General features: G+C 35.6%; 1 protein-coding gene across 1 annotated transcript in view; it reads right to left on the reverse strand.

Annotated features, from left to right (window-relative positions):
- LOC123670400 (cytoplasmic dynein 2 heavy chain 1) overlaps nt 1–19146 on the reverse strand; it is an 86280-nt gene that overhangs the window by 33634 nt on the left and 33500 nt on the right. The window contains exons 26-41 of the mRNA XM_045603898.1: nt 14424–14637; nt 14057–14302; nt 13431–13801; nt 13048–13189; nt 11734–11853; nt 10674–10853; nt 10151–10383; nt 9622–9804; nt 8524–8647; nt 8344–8451; nt 7372–7528; nt 6417–6624; nt 5676–5850; nt 5361–5513; nt 4409–4578; nt 3800–3902 (exon numbers count right to left, since the gene is read on the reverse strand). Coding sequence (XP_045459854.1) covers nt 3800–3902; nt 4409–4578; nt 5361–5513; nt 5676–5850; nt 6417–6624; nt 7372–7528; nt 8344–8451; nt 8524–8647; nt 9622–9804; nt 10151–10383; nt 10674–10853; nt 11734–11853; nt 13048–13189; nt 13431–13801; nt 14057–14302; nt 14424–14637 — 2887 coding nt within the window. The remainder of the gene's footprint in view (nt 1–3799; nt 3903–4408; nt 4579–5360; nt 5514–5675; nt 5851–6416; nt 6625–7371; nt 7529–8343; nt 8452–8523; nt 8648–9621; nt 9805–10150; nt 10384–10673; nt 10854–11733; nt 11854–13047; nt 13190–13430; nt 13802–14056; nt 14303–14423; nt 14638–19146) is intronic.

Below are 19146 nucleotides of genomic sequence, written 5' to 3' on the forward strand. Positions count from 1 at the left end.
AAAATTCGTATTAACAAAATTAAATAATTTCTCTTTTCATAACTACAATAAAACCGTATTTGTATATGCGGTTTTTATTGTAACACTGTGCAAACCTGGGCTAACGAAGGGTTTCGCTAACAAATAACAATGATAATTATGGTAAATAACTGTGTTGTTTGTTTTTGGTATCAAAAGGGCTCAATACAAGGATTTCAAAAAAGTATATTATGATTATTATTACCGTAATACTAATAAAAAATACAATAAGAAAGTTTAAAAAATTAGGACTGCTCTTTCCCATGCCTATGCCAAGCAAGCTGCGAGCCACGCTTCTTCCTCGCCTCCTAGGCGAAAAACAACTTCGGGGTTTACTCTTTCCAATATATTTTTTTATCAATTTCGGAATACTCTGTAAAAAGCTATGCATGGTCAAACATAAATAAATATAGGTACGTAGCGACTTCAGAACCTCCTCTGTTTTTTTTCATCGGTAAAAAATTGCTTAGTTGTTTTCTTAACATTATTGAGGAGCAGATTATTAAATTTGGTCGAATCTATGTACTTGGACTTCGTATTTGGACTTCGCAAATAGAATCATATTTCTGAATTGCGTAAAAAACTCAAGTGGCCCCACTAGCGTAGTATTCCTTGGAACCCCGGGAACCTTGGGACCCTGTATCAAAATTAGTGGGGGGGCAGGCAAATGATGGGTAAAGATTTCTCACAAAAAATGCTTGCATTGAATTAAAATAAATTTTTATTGATTCTAAGTTATAACTTCCTCCTAGAATAGACAATAGTGAGTGTAGTCTGCTGTAGCTGTTCCTGTTCCATCGAAATCCTTAGGTAATTTTTTATCAGTTTTAGTTTTGAAAAACATCAAGTTAATACCTCCGGAAAATTGGATGCAAGGCTATTGAATTTTATCAGTAATAATTCCATGAGTTCTTTAATGGAATGAATGTTTTGAATTTCGGATTTTAAGCTAATTTAAAGAGCTTGTAGTTCCAAGCTGGAGAGTTATTAGCCTTGACCTGCAGCAATAGATGCGGGGGATCGTTCGCTTCAGCCTGTGAGGCCAATACTATTAGTGAATTCCTATGAATTTTCCGCATCTATATGAGGGATTCACAGGCGCATAACCTGAAGAAGAGATTCAACGCTGCCTCCAGGTCTTATAGGTAGTAAATCGCTAGGGCAAAGTTCAAACACAGCAGAATTGGCGAGAGACTATTGGGCTTTCCAAATGGAACCCATGCCTTTTGTTTCTTACAAAAGCTGTCGAAGGTAACTTTTTTTAGTCTACACTTCCATCATTGCGCGAACCTGAAGGCTCTCTGGCATATTATGCGAAAAAGTAAGCGAAATTCCTTGCTAAAATTTGGGGGTTTTAAAGCGTCTAGTGTCTACATCTTTTCTCTAAAGGCCATGGGCGACGGTAGCCGTTATAAATCAGATGGCTTCGTCTGCTTGTGTGCCCCATTCTTATATAAAAAAGATTAATTCATTGTTCATAATGATTAACTGAATCCCGAAATAAACGATACAGAATGTTATCAACAATTGGGCGCACGCTTGACTCGGATAAAAGGGGACTGCTTTTCAGACTTCAGTCATTTCTGAAGTTAAAACTCTATAGGTATGTATATCTATGGTATGTATGACAGTTTTTTTATTCTTTTTTCCAGGAAGCACAAGATTAAGTGACATTGTGGATAGCATTTTACTAATTTTTGCTTACACACCTTAGGGGCCCTGTAATAGGGGGCATAATGTAATGTTACGCCCTGAGTGGCACCCAATTCCCTACTTCGGGAATACGTATATTCTCAACTTACTTTACTCTATTCTTTTTAATCCTGTTGTACCTGCTTATCTAAAACGACGATTTAAGTTTCTTAGTGATTCCAATGAACGCAGTTTTCGTTCTGAGGAAAGGTTACTTCTTGAATTTCCCTCTCACTCCTCTTTCGTTTATACTAAATCTTTCACTGTTCAAGCTTGTCGACTTAGGAATTCTATAGACGTGTAAAATCGGTTTCTATTTTTAACCCACTTCCAAAAAAGGAGGAAGCTCTCAATTTAACTGTATTTTTTATGTATGTTACTTCAGAACTTTTGACTGAGTGGACTGATTTCTACAATTTTTTTTTTAATCGAAAGGTGGTGTGTGTCATTTGGTCTCACTTGAGTTTATTTGAGATCTAACAACAACTTTTCGAGTAATATAAATAATACGTTTTTACTTGACTATTTTCGTCGACCTACGTTGTATTATACCGCATAACTTTTTACTAGGTGTACCGATTTTGATGATTTTTAATTTAATCGAAAGCTGATGTTTATCGTGTAGTTATATTTAAATTTCATCGAGATCTGATAACAAATTTTTGAGTAATCTTTAATAACGCGTATTTACTTGACTATATTTTCGTCTACCTTTGTTGTATTACATGTCGATGTAATTGAAGTCGGCTTTTTTTCCTTTGCGTACAAGTCGAACTCGGTCCACCCAGACAAAAGTTCTGAAGTAACATATATACAAAAAAAAAAAAAAATACAGTCGAATTAAGAACCTCCTCCTTTTTTGGAAGTCGGTTAAAAATCAATCTGATACGTATTATTATTTTCTGTTGGTGTTCAATAAAGTGTATTGTTATGTTATGTCATGTTAATCAACCACTCTAAAAAAAATCAATCGATTACGTAATTTGCCTAACTAAAAAAACATAAATAAAATAATAATTGAAAAAGTCGCCTTCATGATTTTTGTAAGTGTACAGTACATAATGTTTGAAATTGGTGTAATTTATTTAGCTATCTTTGTGTAATTATTGAATTTTTATCTTGTTCCAGCTTTTTCAATTGACTTTCTAATAGTTGTTCTTCACGCAGGCGGCTTTTCTTGTTTTTTTTTATTTATAATATTATTTTTAACCATTGTTATATCATGTACTACATGTATACACTATAATTATGTATGTATTTCATTACCCATTCTTACACACACCTCAACCATGTAATTACATACCTAATTCATAAATAAAGTACCTAAGTATTTCGATAATTACCCACAAAAATATAGACATGTATCAAGTCACAAAGAGTATCCAATTCAAAATAATAAAACATAAATAATAAGTAGTTTACGAAATTCAATAATAGTAAGCCGAGTCACAGCAATACGATGCAGAACAAATTCAATAAAACAAGCCAAATTCAGAAAAATAGCACTATGCGCTATATGTACTCGTAGTCAATCACAAACGAAAGATGCGAATACTAAAATATCGTCAACAATTAATAGCTGAATAGCCGGCGCACGCACACTAACAACACGACAGTCACACATAGAAAAAACGGGGCGGAGATGGCGCGGGGCGCGGTAGCGGCATGCAGCGCGACAGAAACATTTTATTCAAATACCTATTTTTGAAAAGTCTCTTCGGTACCCTTTCCTCTTAACTTATTTAACGATTCGACCTGTAACATCGCACTGCTGAGATCAGAGTTCATTCTCCATGTAGGAGAAGGATCGGAGCTTAATCCACCACGCTGCTCCAATGCGGGTAAGCGGATAAATTCCCTACTATGAGTAACGATCACTATCAATTGTACCTATTATATGATAACAACCAAAAAATATTACTGCTATAAAAATTGTTTATAAAGTATTTCTCAAACAGTCTGTAGAAACACAAATCTTGAAAAAAAAATGTATTAAAAATATATCAAAGGGAGTTAGTAAAGACTGCAGAGTTGAAAGTATTTAGTGATTAATTATAATTCTTAATATTTTTCTTTTACATAATCTCACCCGCTTCAATTCCGTAATGATGTCGTTCGGTTCCAGGTGCGGTGTGCAGTCTATTGTTACAACAGTAGAATTGGTTTCTTTTAGGATATACTCTGCTAAAAGCCTGTAAGGAAAAACTTATTTGTTAGATTGGTAAGTCTAAACACGAGTGTCTATTCTCATTAAACACATCACAATTTTTTAATTCTTTTTTCTGTAAACTATAATAAGTACTGTACAAGTATATATATTTTTTTATAATCAAATTATTTGACTATCAAAAATGAGCAAATACCGAAAATTAATTTATAGTTTACTAAAAATATTCGACCAAAATTATTAAATATGTAATATATTCAGGGAGAGGTGGAAACTGGATAAGGATAGCAGAAAGCTCGGATGTTTGGCGCGAACTTGGGGAGGCCTATGTCCAGCACTGAACTGCGATAGTGTGTCATTAAAAAAATGAAATGATATGGAAAAAAAACACAACTCTCCTGTTTACAGCATTTATCTTATAATAGATTTATCAAAACTGATTTTTGCACGAATTAATTCTTCTAATACAAAAGTAAGATGGCTGAAGGTACATTAGAATCAGAATGATCTAAATATAGTACTTATCCTCACGTTTTAGCGCTGGCTTCAGGCCCAATGATGATTGCGTGATGGCAGCGTATAGCGGCAAACAGAGCGGGTTCGAAGGCACGGATGCGCGTAGAGCGAAGTAGTGCGTCCGCCCACTCTCCTGTTCCCGTGTCGCCTCCCACGGCTAGGGCCCGCGCTGACGGTATTTCAAGCTGTAGCCGGGGGATGTTCATTAGAAGTTACTATTAACATTATTATAGTTTATTGAGGTATGGCTCTGGGTAGGCTGAATATAGTGTATATTTTACTCAAAACCTAGTCTGGAGAAGTACCCCAACCTTACAGAAGATCAAAGCTAAATAGCACTGCTCCAAATTAGTGTTGTCTTCCTGTGGTGAGTAAGGGACCAGAGCTCCTGCTCCTAGTGAGGGTAGAGGCGTTTGCGATGCTTCTGTTGTTGCAGGCACATATAAGCTACGGTAATGCTTACCATCAGGTGGTACGTACATCTGTTTGCCGATCTAGTTGTATAATTGTATATTAAAAAAAAAAAAAAAACTTTTGAACAAAACACTTATTCGTAAATATTTTCAACATCTTTTTAATAGTTTTAGCTGTTTATGGAATACAACTTTTGCTTATACTGCAAATACAATGTATGCATTTCAACTATGTGCTTACCTATTATACTTAATAAATATAGTGTCCAAACAGCACTCGTGGAGTTTAGTTATTTCGTACTTAACTCTTCTTATTTATTGTTTGTATACTAACAGCTCTTTACAACTATTAATAGATTACTCGCGTTAAAAGAATAGGGACCCATCGCTGGCACTAAGTCACGCTCTTTATTACCCAATTTAATCGTATTTAATTAGAATGGCATGTTCAACATATCCAGTTGAAGTATTTAAAGTTGAAAATAGTACTGCAATAGCATTGTTTAAAAAACTATTTTAAATACATTTTAAAATGATTAATTTAAAATACTTACTTCTTCATAAAAACTGTTAACAGCGTTTTCCTTAATCAACCCCATAACACTCTGCTGCACAGCCGACCACACCATTTCCTCCGGACTAGTAGGACCAGTGTTTGATGTAAATTCCGAGGCTATATATTCAAACTGCGCGATTATTTGTTTCACCTGAAAAGGGCTAAGCACTTATGCATTTCCTTGAACTGAAATTTTCAATCTTCATTTCATATATCAAAATTAATTAGTTACAAAGTCTGATATTTTTTGTCCAAAATTATGTATTTTTAAATTAAAATATAGTTAAAGGTAAAATAAATATAATTTAATTACCAAAGACATGTTACAATCTTTCACAGTGACGTCAGACCTATGCCCTGCCAGCCACTTCAAGCATCTCTTTACTGTTTCAGTCAGTAAGGGCACAGCTAATTTTGCATTATCATTATCGAATTCTTTATTTTGTGCCCAACTTTCCAAAATATATTGCGAACAGTTGTTTTCATCGCTGAAATAAAATAAATGTTTTATTAACAGTTAGTAAATTTTCTTTTATACTTTAACGGAACCATTAAACTCTTAAAAAGACTAAAACTAACACTACAAATTTTACACATTTTAATTGCATGTTCTTGTATATACATGTTTTTAAATTTCTACTAAATTTATCAAAATGTTTTCCTTCATTGACGAGCCCAATAGTTTATTTATTACCATTGTTTCACGAGAGTGGCGATCCTCTGCACCTTCAAGGCAGTATAAGCATGTAAATATAGTCATAAAACTACTGAACGACGTTTACTTCACCTATGTAAACAAACTTTGACCAGGTATTCATACAGCATTATGACAGCTGAAGGCGGAATGGAATTATAAGCTCAAAATTTACCACTTATAAAAGTTAGTGGCGTTTTAAGTGCTCGGCCGTTGGCTTTGATTACGTATACTATTTATGTATTTATTTTATAATTTATTGCACACCACAAACACATTATAAAGCACAGTTTAAAATTAACTTTTAAATCTTATTTCTGGGAACGTCAACGTCAGCTCAGTATAATAACTTGATCGAACCTAAAGAGTATAATCCCCATCCTGGAGATGGTGGCCGGCGAGGCGTGGTCGAGAGTGTGCGTCTCGAAGATAAAGTTGACGTGCGGCCCGAAGGCGATCCGCCAGCCCGACGGCAGCGTGAGCAGGCGGTTGTCGTCCAGCACCGAGTTCAGCGCTTCCACCCACTCGGGGTCTATGTCGCCGTCACACACTACCCACGACCACACGTCTGCGTACATACGCTAAATTACTTCTTATAATAGGGACTTTTTTTAAATTTACTTTCATCTATAAGAAAATCTTGAATGATATAAGACAACGTGTGGACAATGCCTGATATTTGTCACGGTTTTTCTGATAACTTTAGACGCAGCTGATATTTATGTACGGCCTTAGTACGGCCGACTAATACTAGAAAAGTTCTTGTCACACTTCACTGCAATAATTTTATCTTTAATTTATTTTATTAAATATTATTTACAGAAGTAGTGAGTACTTCTACCTTACAAAAGATCACAGCTATATAATATTGCTCTCAAGCAATATTGTGTTCCTGTGGTAAGGTAGCTAGATCTAATGGCTAGGCTGCCCCTACCTAGGGTCAGGGGTAGGGTCAGCAACGCGGTTGCCGTACTTCTGGTGTTGCTTAGCGTCTATATGCTACGGTAATAGCTTACCGTCATGTGAGACGTACGCTTGATTATCGACCTAATTGTATAAAAAAAAAATCCGCTATAGAGCAACGTGGTGGTTTTAGCTCCGACCCTTCTTCGTGAAGAAACAGGCATATATCAACAGTTGAATGTTACAGGCTTAATTGTATCAAATTGGATAGTTCTTTTTGGTGTCTTTATCGTCTAGATACGGTTTGAATAAAAAAAAACTAGTCCTTATTACACAGCATAAGGTGGGTCGAGTACGAAGTTTGGCGTGTCAGACGTTACAACACAGGGCGGGTAGTAAGGCGCGCGCGTACCGTCGGCCTGGTGCGACACGTGCAGCGCCACGGCGGGCAGCACGCCGTCGCTCCACTGGCGCGTGTCGCGCTCCACGTGCCCCAGCAGCTCGCGCCGGCTCATGGCCTTGGGGCAGATCACGTGCTCCACCACGGACTTGCCCCGCTGAGTCAGCGCCTGCGGTACGTCCCTCCATATTAGTTTATTCAGTATCGCTGTGGGTCTGTCCACCGCGCCTCGGAGAGCACGTTAAGCAGTCGGTACAGTTGTTACATCATAGACACCAGATAACGACCATTACTAATAGCAGGGAATATATTCCCTATATATATAATGGTGTGCAATAAAGAATATTATTATTATTATAATTATCCGCCAACCTCCAGTGTAGCAGTGAGGTGGATTAAGGATTATTATTATTTAATACGCTTCAGCCTGTAATATCCCACTACTGGGCATAGGCCTCTTTCCCCATGTAGGAGAAGGATCAGAGCTTAATCCACCACGCTGCTCCAATGTGGGTTGGCGGATATATTCCCTACTATGAGTAACGATCACTATCAGGTGTACATGATAACAACCGGGACCGACGGCTTAAGGTGCTCTCCGAGGCACGGTGGGGAGACCAACAAGGACTGCACAAACACCCAGACCACGGCAAACACCTGTATGGCCAATACAAATGTTTGTCATGTGCGGGAATCGAACCCGCAACCGCCAGCGCAACAGGTACAATCCATGGCTGTAACCGTTGCCCCAACGCGGCGTCGGCCAGGCTGAAGCGTATTATTTAATAACTATTTACTTTTAAACAAAATTATTTGGATCATTTCACAATTACCAATAAATTATTTTTCTAAATTGAATAGATTAAAATAATGAAATCAAAAAAAAAAAAAAAAAAAAATTTCAATGCAACAACTACAATATTAACATGTATTGATAATAAAAGAGTAAAATTAATAATATATATTAAGTGACAGTGAACTTACAGCTTTTAAGATTTGCCTAATAGTGGTTTTACCGGATCCCGGTGGACCAACAATGGCGACACCCATTCTTTGTTGCAACTGTTCATAGAGCTCCATGCATTTTTGAATCTAGAAATAATTAATAATATTTATTTATTGGCGTTTTTTTAACTTAACTTTATTATTTATAAGATCAGTTACCTGAAACTTATTATGCACTAGACCAAGTTGTTTTACTGTATTTTCGAGTGATAAATAAACCGGATCTGTGGTGGATTCTTTCTCCGGCACGTCCGCGAAAACCATGGCCAAGATATTTTCGAAACTGAAACATAAAACGATTAATTTGGTTAAAAAACGAATTTTCACTATATTTACCACGCAGAGATGTTTGTCTGCCTAGAAATACAAAAATATATTTTAAGAATTCGGAGTCTTTGTTTAATACATTATAAAAAATGAAGTCCTTTAAAAAAAACTTTTAGTCCAGGTTTTCTTACAATACACAATTTAACTTTGTATATAGTTTCTTTTTTGTTTGTCATCACATTTTCATTTTCATTTTATTAAGACACATAAAAAGAAAGAATAAAAATTATAAAGATAAGTAAGAAGCCATATAATTTTATTTGAATTTTACCGGACATTAGTGTCGTCATTAGGTGGTATTCATTAATTACGTGAGGTGATACGGAGGTTCTAACGTGGAGGAGAGGGTACTCTCGGTAAATATCACGTAATTTTTTTTAATTGTGATTCTATGCTACGTCATTAAAAATTTAAATACTAGTTTTATATTAGAAAAAAAATATAAGAAAACTAGCGGAACCGACAGACGTTGTCCTGCCCGGAAAACAGCTACCAAATTTGATTGCTTACATATCGATAGCAGCGCCATCTACCGGGTTCAATCGAGATGCAATCTACCCTATCTCCCAAGTTGGATTAAATTACAGATGCTTACGAAATTTGATAAAAATTGTTTCAGTGGTTTCGGAGTTTATCTGGAACATACATCGTGACACGAAATTTTTATATATTATTAGATTGTTTTTTAAAATAAAATTATTGAAATCATAGCGTAGGTAATCACACACAGATTATCTCATTTGCATAACAAAAGCACATTAAAAAAACTCACAACAATTTACCAGGAGAGGAGGGGGAGTCAAAATATCGGGAATCAGTAAAATACTCTCACGTAATTAATGGACGCCTCCTTACGAGTAGATACAATTTACATAGAATTGAATGCTAAGGCACATCGGACCAGGTTCCAGAGCGCATCGCAACCCGCACCATTGGGCGTCGTGGCTGGTGAGCCTGGGCACGGCGTCGCGCCGCAGCACGGCCCGCAGCGCCGCGCGCGCCTGCGCGTGCTCGCCGCCGCCCAGCGCGCGCAGCGCCGCGCCGCAGCTGCCCACCGCCGCCTTCAGCGCGCGCAGCCCCCAGTCGTAGTGGCGCTGTGCGCTCAGCAGCGAGCTGTGGGTGCGCTTCGTGTTGCTCACAACTTCTTTAGCAAGCCCTACTGTTCACGGAGAAACCGACACGATAACGATCCCTGTCAAACGGTACCCCGATCGACTATACACACACTATACGTCAAAGAATTTGTATCAAATTTGGATTAAAATAAACATAATATTAAGATTACTTATTATACACGCATTTATTATATTACAACATAAAAAACCCCAAAAAACATATCACGTCGCGTCGTGAACGTATCTTTATGTATTAAGCATCTATGATAAGAAAAACTAGAGGCATTCCATGTATCCAGAGTCTATACACTTCTGTCATAATCTAATAAAATACAGTGTCACACCTAGCAAGTGTGAATACTGCGTCCAAGTCGTCGGCGAGTGCATCGGGACGTAGGTGCGGGTGCGTGGCCTCAGCGGCGAGTAGCCGTGCGGCGAGCGCGGCGCGAGGGGGCGGCCGCAGCGCCAGCGGCCGCAGCACGTGCTGCAGGGCGGGCGGCAGCGCGCGTCGCCCACCGTACCCGCGCGCCGCCGGGTTCATCGTCGCCGCCACGCCGCACCACTCCGACACTTGTATCTGGCAGAATACAAACTTCACTAAGAAGCTATGTAGATAGTCATATTACACGTATACACAACAACTTTTTGCTTTATCGGTTTGAGGCTAACGTAAACTTGTACGTACATTTTTGTACGATGTAAACTTTCAAAATAGTTTAATTTTATCTATTAATTAGTATTTAATCTGTTTTATTGCATACAAATTTTATTAAGAATCCTGAAATCGATCGCAAGGCGATTTTATTATAGGAATTTCACTGTTCCAGTCGTGTGTGTTATAAGTGTAAGAAGGTGGCACGTGCATACCCGCTTGCCGTCGAGCAGCGCGGAGCGGTCGGGCGCGGCGGGGCGCAGCACGGCGGCCAGCTGCGGCGCGGCGGCGGCCAGCGCGGCGGCCGGCAGGCGGTTGAACTCGTCGAAGCAGCCCCACGCGCCGCAGCGCGCCACGCCCGTCAGCAGCCGCCCCAGGCACTGCCCGTCCATGGCCTGCGCGCCGCGCCGCGCTTAGTACGAGCACTGGACGACTCGGTCACAGCCGCGCTTATAATAACGGTTCGGCGGCTATGTGTCTAAGATGTTTTATCTTACGGCGAAAACAACGCAAAAATGAGAGGCCGTTAATAACTGAGATAAGGTACGGCAGGAAATATCCTGCTCAAAGTCTGAAGCAGCCCGACTGGGACTGGGATACTGCTTTCAAGCAGAGTTGTGTTTCTATGGTGAGTGAGGTGACCAGAGCTCCTGGGGGGTAGGATCGGTAACACGCTTTCGATGCTTGTGATGACGCCTATACCAACAGAAGCATTGCAAACGCGTTACCGACCCTACCCCCAATTATTCCTCCAAGGAGCTCTGGTCACCTTACTTACCAATAGAAACACAAAACTGCTTAAAAACAGTATTATTTAGGTGTAGTCTCCTGGAAGGTCGAGGTAGTACCCCAGTCGCTGCTCCATATTTCGAGTAGGAAATTTCCTGGTGTGCCCAACATCAGTTAAAGGGTTGCAGGGTGTTTGTTGGTTTTCTTTTTGATTCACAAATCGAGCGTTCACAAAATATAAATACACGTGATACGGGCTAATCACTTTCTTTTGAACCTGACGTGATTAAAAAAAATTGTTGTAAATGTATGTGATGCTTAGATTATGATTTTTTCACTTAGGCATAAATGAATTCGAAAATTAAATTCATTCAAAAAGCAAAAGACGATGTTTTTGGTTAAAAAAAAAAAAAAAAACAATTTCTTTGATAAAACGTTTGGATTGAGGAGAATATGTTAAGAAAAGATAGAACTGCGACATCACACATACATAATCACTATAAAGTGAATATTGAACTTTGTTGGATACTATAAAAATGAACTTACTTCATCACAATTAAAAACTAGCACCAAGCGACCAAATAAACTTCCTAAAGCTTTAACCGACTCTGTTTTTCCTGTTCCAGCGGGGCCGAACGGATTACCTACTAATCCAAGATGTAAAGACTGAAACAGAGGAATAAATACATTAATACAGACCCCCTTTAAAAAAGCACGTACTTTAAATGTTAATATACATTTAGTGCCATTTTATTAATGATTCACGCGTGTTATCATCAACGGATACAATTTACTAACGAAGGATATGAGAAAGCGGTTAGAACAAATTTGGATGAATTATTAATAAAGCAAAGTTATATTTATTGTTAACCGACTTCCAAAAAAAGAAGGGTATCAATTCGATTGTAATTTTTTATGTATGTTACCTCAGAACTTTTTACTGGGTGGACCGATTTTGATGATTCTTTTTTTTAATCGAAAGGTAGTGCGTGTCGTGTGGTTCTATTTAAGTGTAATTGAGATTTGACAAGTACTTTTCGAGTTATATCTAATAACTATCTTTACTTGACTATTTTTTCGTCGATCTATGTTGTATTATAGAATAAATTTATTTTCACCGGGTTTTACGATTTCGATGATTCTCATTTTAATCGAAAGCTGTTGGTTGTCAAGTGGTCCCATTTAAATTATATCGAGATCTGACGATTACTTTTTGAGTAATCTTTGATAACGCGTATTTCCTTGACTATTTTTTCGTATACTTACGTTGTATTACTTGTCGATGTAATTGAAGTCGGTTTATTTTTCGTTTGCGAGCAAACACAATTAAACTCCATATCTCTCGTTGTCTATCAGTTGAAACTGAACGTAACATATAGTTTTATAAAAAAAATCTTTATTGTTTAATTTTTAGCCGACTTTCAAAAAAAGGAAGAGGTTCTCAATTCGCCACATTTAAATTTAATCGAGATTTGACAATTACTTTTCGAGTTTTATCTAATAATGCGTACCTATTTAATTATTTTTTCAACGACCAACGTTGTATTATACCTTATAACTTTTTAATGGTTATACCAATTTTGATGATTCTTATTTACGTTGGAAGCTGATGCTTATGTTGTGGTCCCATTAAAATTTGATAGAGATCTGATAACTACTTTTTGAGTAATCTATGATAACGTGTATTTACTTGAATATTTTTCGTCTACCTACGTTGTATTACTTGTCGATGTAATTGAAGTCGTTTTTTTTTTGTTTGCAAGCAAACACAATTTTTGTTCAACAATTTTGTCTCGATGACAAATATAACAACAAATTTTGTTATTGAACCTTAAAATTTTCAATAAATGAAATACTTACTTGTGTTAGAATGAGAAAACTTTCATCCGTCGTTTCAGTTCGCACAAACTGTCCGGTGTTGACGCCGAGATATTCATAGGAGTACGAAATCTGAGCTAACCCCATTTTAGCTATAATTTCCGTACCATTTTGTAGGTAGAATCTGTAAATTTTAAAGTTCGTTCCATTACGAGAATATTTAGTTTTCGTTCCTTCATTTTATTATGATAATTCAATATACCTATCTTACAATTATTTATTAAGGTCGGCTCTCGACAGATAATCACTTTCGCAAACTCTTTACAATATTAAAGTCTATATATATATCAAATAAATGTTATGGTGATTAACAACGAGACATTTTGGTTTTATTTTAAAATATAATTAACCTACAATCGTCTTACCTTAGTTGTTTCTGCCAAAACCAATCGCTTGTAGTCACTACATTATTCTCAATTAAACTTTGCACCACGGACACATAATACGCACATTGCAATATCAAAGCTTGTTTCTTGTATTTCTCGCATTTATTTTCCGTTTCTGCTTCAGCGTAATACACATTTTCTTTTTCGATATTATCTTTTAATTTGTGCAGTTCTTTTGATATAATAGCCTTTTCTGTTTCTTCGGTGAATCTAATGTTCTGTGCTAAGCACAGTATTTGCGTCGGCAGCGAAAACGGATCTTGGTCTCGCAAAGTATTTGCAACTAAGCATTTTAGCGCCATGGTCTTCAACGACGAATGTATTTCTTGTTCTAATTTTTTCAACCAAACCTGCGTTTTTTTAAACTATTTGTGTACTCTTTACATTTTAATAAAGGTATTTATTATTGTACACTATGAAGAAATCGATAGTTGTAAAACAAAAACAAACAATTGTCTAATGTACAATTAGTAGCCATATAGTTAAATAGGGATCTTGAGGTTCAGTGTGCTAGTACCTATTATGATTTAATTTTAACGAAGTAAACCTTTGAACTAAATATGATGTCCAATGTTAATCAGATTTATTTATTGAATGTTACAAACCTCAACAGAGCAATCTATGTCAACCGGATGTTCTAGTTGGAACGTTTCACCGAAGTGGCTGCATAGAGACGTAATTGATAGTTCACCGGGGCCGAGGTGCACACCTGTGATACCCGGGAACAGCTTCTTTAAATGAGACTGCATTACCGTCTCTCTACCTTCAGCTCCCGCTCGTGCTTGACCAAGGAGTTCGAGTAAATCATCATCACTTAGAAAATATAATCTCGGAAATGTTGAACGTTTTTCCTGCAATTTTATAAATTAAACGACCTATTGGCTAATATAACTATCTCTTTTTTCTAATATGTTTTTATATTGCCATGATTATGCATAGGTTAACATAAATTTTATCAGGTTAGGTACTTACATCAATGTAGTCGTTCAATGCTGACTGGCAAGCGTTTAATTGCTCTAAAATAGTGTCAAGCATCGTCTGAGGTCTAGTAGACTGTAATAGAGCTGAAAGGCGAGGATCCGATTCTATAATCCGGGCCACTTGTCGGAACCCTTGGTCAACTTTGCGGAACTTGACTCCTAGATCTCCGTCAGCATTGCTAAGGATTGGTTCTAAATAAAGCCATCTGAAATATATAAATTTATAAAAATAATACATATATGTTTAAGTATTTATTATATATGGTTACTATTTCTTAGTACAATATGAATTGCTAAATTGAATAATGTATAAAACATAAAGGTTACAAAGCATCTATAATTAAATGGCTCTACCTAATACAATTATACCAGTAAAGTTCGTAAGCTCTAGCAATTTTCATTGTTAAGTAATTGTTGAGTGATTTAGACTTTCTACTAGCTGATATACGTGACTTTGTGTGACTTATCTTAATACAGAACGTACACACAAAACATATCTACAATAGTGCTCATGAAAATCATTTGATATAACATTTTAATAGCTTTACTTGGAATGGTCATTTATCATTTTTTTAGAGCTAATTTATTCAGTTCTTTATTTATTTATTAGTGATATGCGCATAACGATAGACATTTATCGTTTTATTTACATAGATAATTAATTAAAACGAGTCAGATGTCCATTATATGTGCCGTCCGTGATGTCCATTGTATGTACTGTGTGGCTACGGCACTAAAGAATTTAGCCACCCCCTCTCTTCCCGTGGGTGTCGTAAGAGGCGACTAAGGGATAACAAGGTTCCACAACCACCTTGGAACTTAAGAAGCCGACCGATGGCGGGATATCCATCCAACTGCTGGCTTTGAAATACACAGGCCGAAGACGGGCAGCAGCGTCTTCGGTGCGACAAAGCCAGTACTGCGGTCACCAACCCGCCTGCCCAGCGTGGTGACTATGGGCAAAACACACGAGTTCACGTTATTTTTGGCGTGAACTTGTGGAGGCCTATGTCCAGCAGTGGACTGTATAGGCTGTAATGATGTCCATTATATTGTATACCTACTAACTGTGCCAACGACGTCGTCCGCGTGGAATAGTGACTTTGGACAGCTTTTTTTGGATGTATCTTATGGTCTATATTCGTTTACAAATACCGTCGTTTGGGTATTAACACGTTCAACGCGATTCTTTAAATTGTCATACCTTTTTTACTTATGAACCGATTGACATGATACAAACATTAAATGTTAAGTGAAGCTTACCACAATATATTCGTGAAAACCGCATCTAAATCAGATAAGTAGTTTCTGAGATTAGCGTGCACAAACATATTACATTTACGTTTTTAATATATGTATAATGATTATAATTTATTAGCAGATCAGGCTCAAAAGCTTCTTGTACTAAACTGCCTTGTCGAGCAGTGAATTAGTAGGTACAAATTGTAACAGTCGTCTAGAATCATCAATGCTATTTCTATTATAAAAATAATATTTTTTTTTGCTCCTCATGGTCATTACGTACGTAGGTACTGAATTCCCATAAAACTATAGAGGCGAATCATCATAAAATTTAACCTGGCTACTTTATTACTTTGATAGTTATAGTTTATTTGTGCTCTAAAGATATTGCCTATACCTAAATAACAATGCAAAAGTAAACAAGTAATCATTACCATTGATGTACCTATTGTATTACAAGGCTAACAGGATCACGAGGCGATACCGACCGTAGGTAATTAGATATGTAAAAAGAATTTAGTTACTAATGAATTTAATTAGTTTAGCGTATGATTTTAATTGTATCATTTATCATTACTTTCCAGAAAAGTCAATAAGTTAGAAAATTTCATTTCAGTTTTAAAAAGCATTTAAGCTATGTCTATAATTATTAGATTGGGCAAAATCATCATATATTATCGAATTATAATTTTGTCACAAAAATGTCAAAAATGTCAAAAAATTTCGAGAACAAATTGTTAATATCTAAGAGTAACTATGATGTTAAATGAATCATATCCGATGATTGTTTTACAATTTATGTAATTACATCAAATATTGTTAATACGTTGCTCACAAATGTACAATGCAAGCGAAATAAATGAAAAGTCGGTCACATCAGATACAAATAGGTGTCAATCATACCACTTGTTGCTCAACTTTTAAGGTTTGGAAGAGGAGGCACACTTAGTACAATTACCTGAGACGTTTTTGCATAGAATATTGGACGTTGATTTTGATATAATTATTTGTTTCTATAAAATTAAAGATTTCATACCTGATTTAGCTTTCCAAAAATTGGGGATTGGAATTACTTTTATTTCGAATATACACCTGATCAGTTACACAAGAAATAAAACCTGTAATTTTTTTTTTCAGTTCTTATCTTATACTGTTAAACGAGCAATTCTTGTATATACTTATACATATATATAGAATCTGAATCTCGGAAACGGCTCCAATGATTTTCATGAAATTTAGTATGCAGGGAATTTCGGGAGAGATAAATAAATGTAGCTAGGGTTCATTTTTAGAAAATATCGTTTTAGCCCAGTTTTTAGACAATGAAAAAATATCGGTAGAATACGAAGGTGAATTTCGCAAGTATTAGTAAAGTTGTAATAGCTCAGGTGGGAAAATCGGCCGGTCGCGATCGACCGAAAAGACCATGGTTCAAATCCTCAATCGATAAATATTTTTTTTTTCTAATTGCCCTCGTTATTTTTTATTTAATAATCTATGTAAAATCGAAAAATATTATTTATATTTTATCATTATTTTTTTAATTATTTTTTTATATTTATTTATATTTATTTATATTTTTTATCATTGTCGGTGAAAATAAATATCATTCATATTTTATACTTAAATATGTAATTCGTATTTAAATATGATTTCCAAAAAACACGATTTACTAAAAATACCGAGCTAAGCTCGGTTACTATATTTTATGTCAGTACCTACTAGCTGACTAAGAGGCAAACGTTGTCTTGCCGCTAAACGCTATTTAAAAATAGGGGTTGGTGGTAGAAGGGTGAAAATTTAGGATTGTATGTATTTTTCAACGCCAAATCATAATAAAATAAAAAATAAATAATTTGTTTAAAATTTAAAAAAAAAATTAGGGGTGGACTACCCTTAACATTTAGGGTGATGAAAAATATATCTTGTTCGATTCTCAGACCTACCCAATATGCACACAAAATTTCATGAGAATCGGTCAAGCCGTTTCGGAGGAGTTTAACTACAAACACCGCGACACGAGAATTTTATATATTAAGATAAAGATAATAATTAATGAAAGGTATTTCCGTAGAAAAAAAATACAAATGGAAGGATTTAGAAAAAAAAGTAACCAAACATTTTTAATTAACTAAATTTTTAAACGAAAGAAACGACAAAGCAGGAATCATATTATTAATAATTATTACTAATTTATTTAAAAATAGTATAAGGATTATGTTGTTGTTTATTTATTTCGATACTTGCATTCCATAAACTGTATACCTACTTTTTATGACACAAGAAATACTTGTATCAAGTATCAATATTACATTCACAAATCAAGTATCTAGATAGATACAATAAAATCTTTGTATAATAAATACAACTTTTTAATTAAAGGAGCTAAGAAAAGAATCAATCTAATGACAATTTATCAATTACGGTAAGAGGCCATCCTTAAATTACATCACTTCTTAAGAGGGCGGCAGGGGATCCACGTTGTGTGACAAAGGGAGGGAGGGGGTCCAAAATTTTGTGTCATCACATTTCAAAATATAATATGTATATATATGATTGTTAGTACCATAATAATTTTATTTTTCGTAGCTATGTTGAATTGAGGATGATTTTATTGAAAAATAATTTAAAAATAAATGAAAATAATATCGAAACTAATATTTTAACTTAATAAATAATAATTTATAGGTGTGAAATTGCAAAATGTGACGTCACACTGGCTAAAGGGGTCTCATAAATATGACCATCTGGGATAAGAGGTTACAGTTTAAGGGTAAAAATCGTGAAATACATATAACTTTACTAAAAAGAACGGGTATATAATTTTATTATTACGCAAAAGTATTATGATAAAGAATTATGATAAAGAAAAAAACTATAATAAAAAAAAAAATCTACCTAATTGGGTTTACAACTTGTTAAAAGAAAAAAATAAAATAAAGGTAAACGTAGGTTGAAAACCAATTTTGTCTATTCAAATTGCCACGAATATTCGGCAATTATTCGGTATTCGGCTATTCGGCCTCTTTTTCTCGCTATTCGGTATTCGGCCGAATATGGTTAACCATTTGGCCGAATACCGAATAGCAATTTTTTTATTACTTACTAACTGTTTTTCCGCGACATCGCGTAAATTATAGCCCATGTCCTTTTTAAGGCTCTAGGGTATCTGTGTACCAAATTTCATTTAAATCGGTTCAGCAGTTTGGGCGTGAAATCATGATAAAAAGATTTACTTCCTTATTTAAGATAAAATACAGTAAGGATTACCAAATAAATTATGAAAAAACTCAAAATATTACTCACAAAGATATTTATTTAACCAAAAAAGAACTAACAAATTAATATTTAAAATCTACCAGTGGTAAGAAACAAACACAACAAACTGCTAGTTTATTGTCGTCACTATAAATTTTATAATAGTTCCAAATAGGCGATTTCTTATTAAATTGATCCATTTTGCTTTTTTCGAA

The sequence above is a fragment of the Melitaea cinxia genome, chromosome 4 (assembly GCF_905220565.1).
Source record: "Melitaea cinxia chromosome 4, ilMelCinx1.1, whole genome shotgun sequence".
Classification (NCBI taxonomy): domain Eukaryota; kingdom Metazoa; phylum Arthropoda; class Insecta; order Lepidoptera; family Nymphalidae; genus Melitaea; species Melitaea cinxia.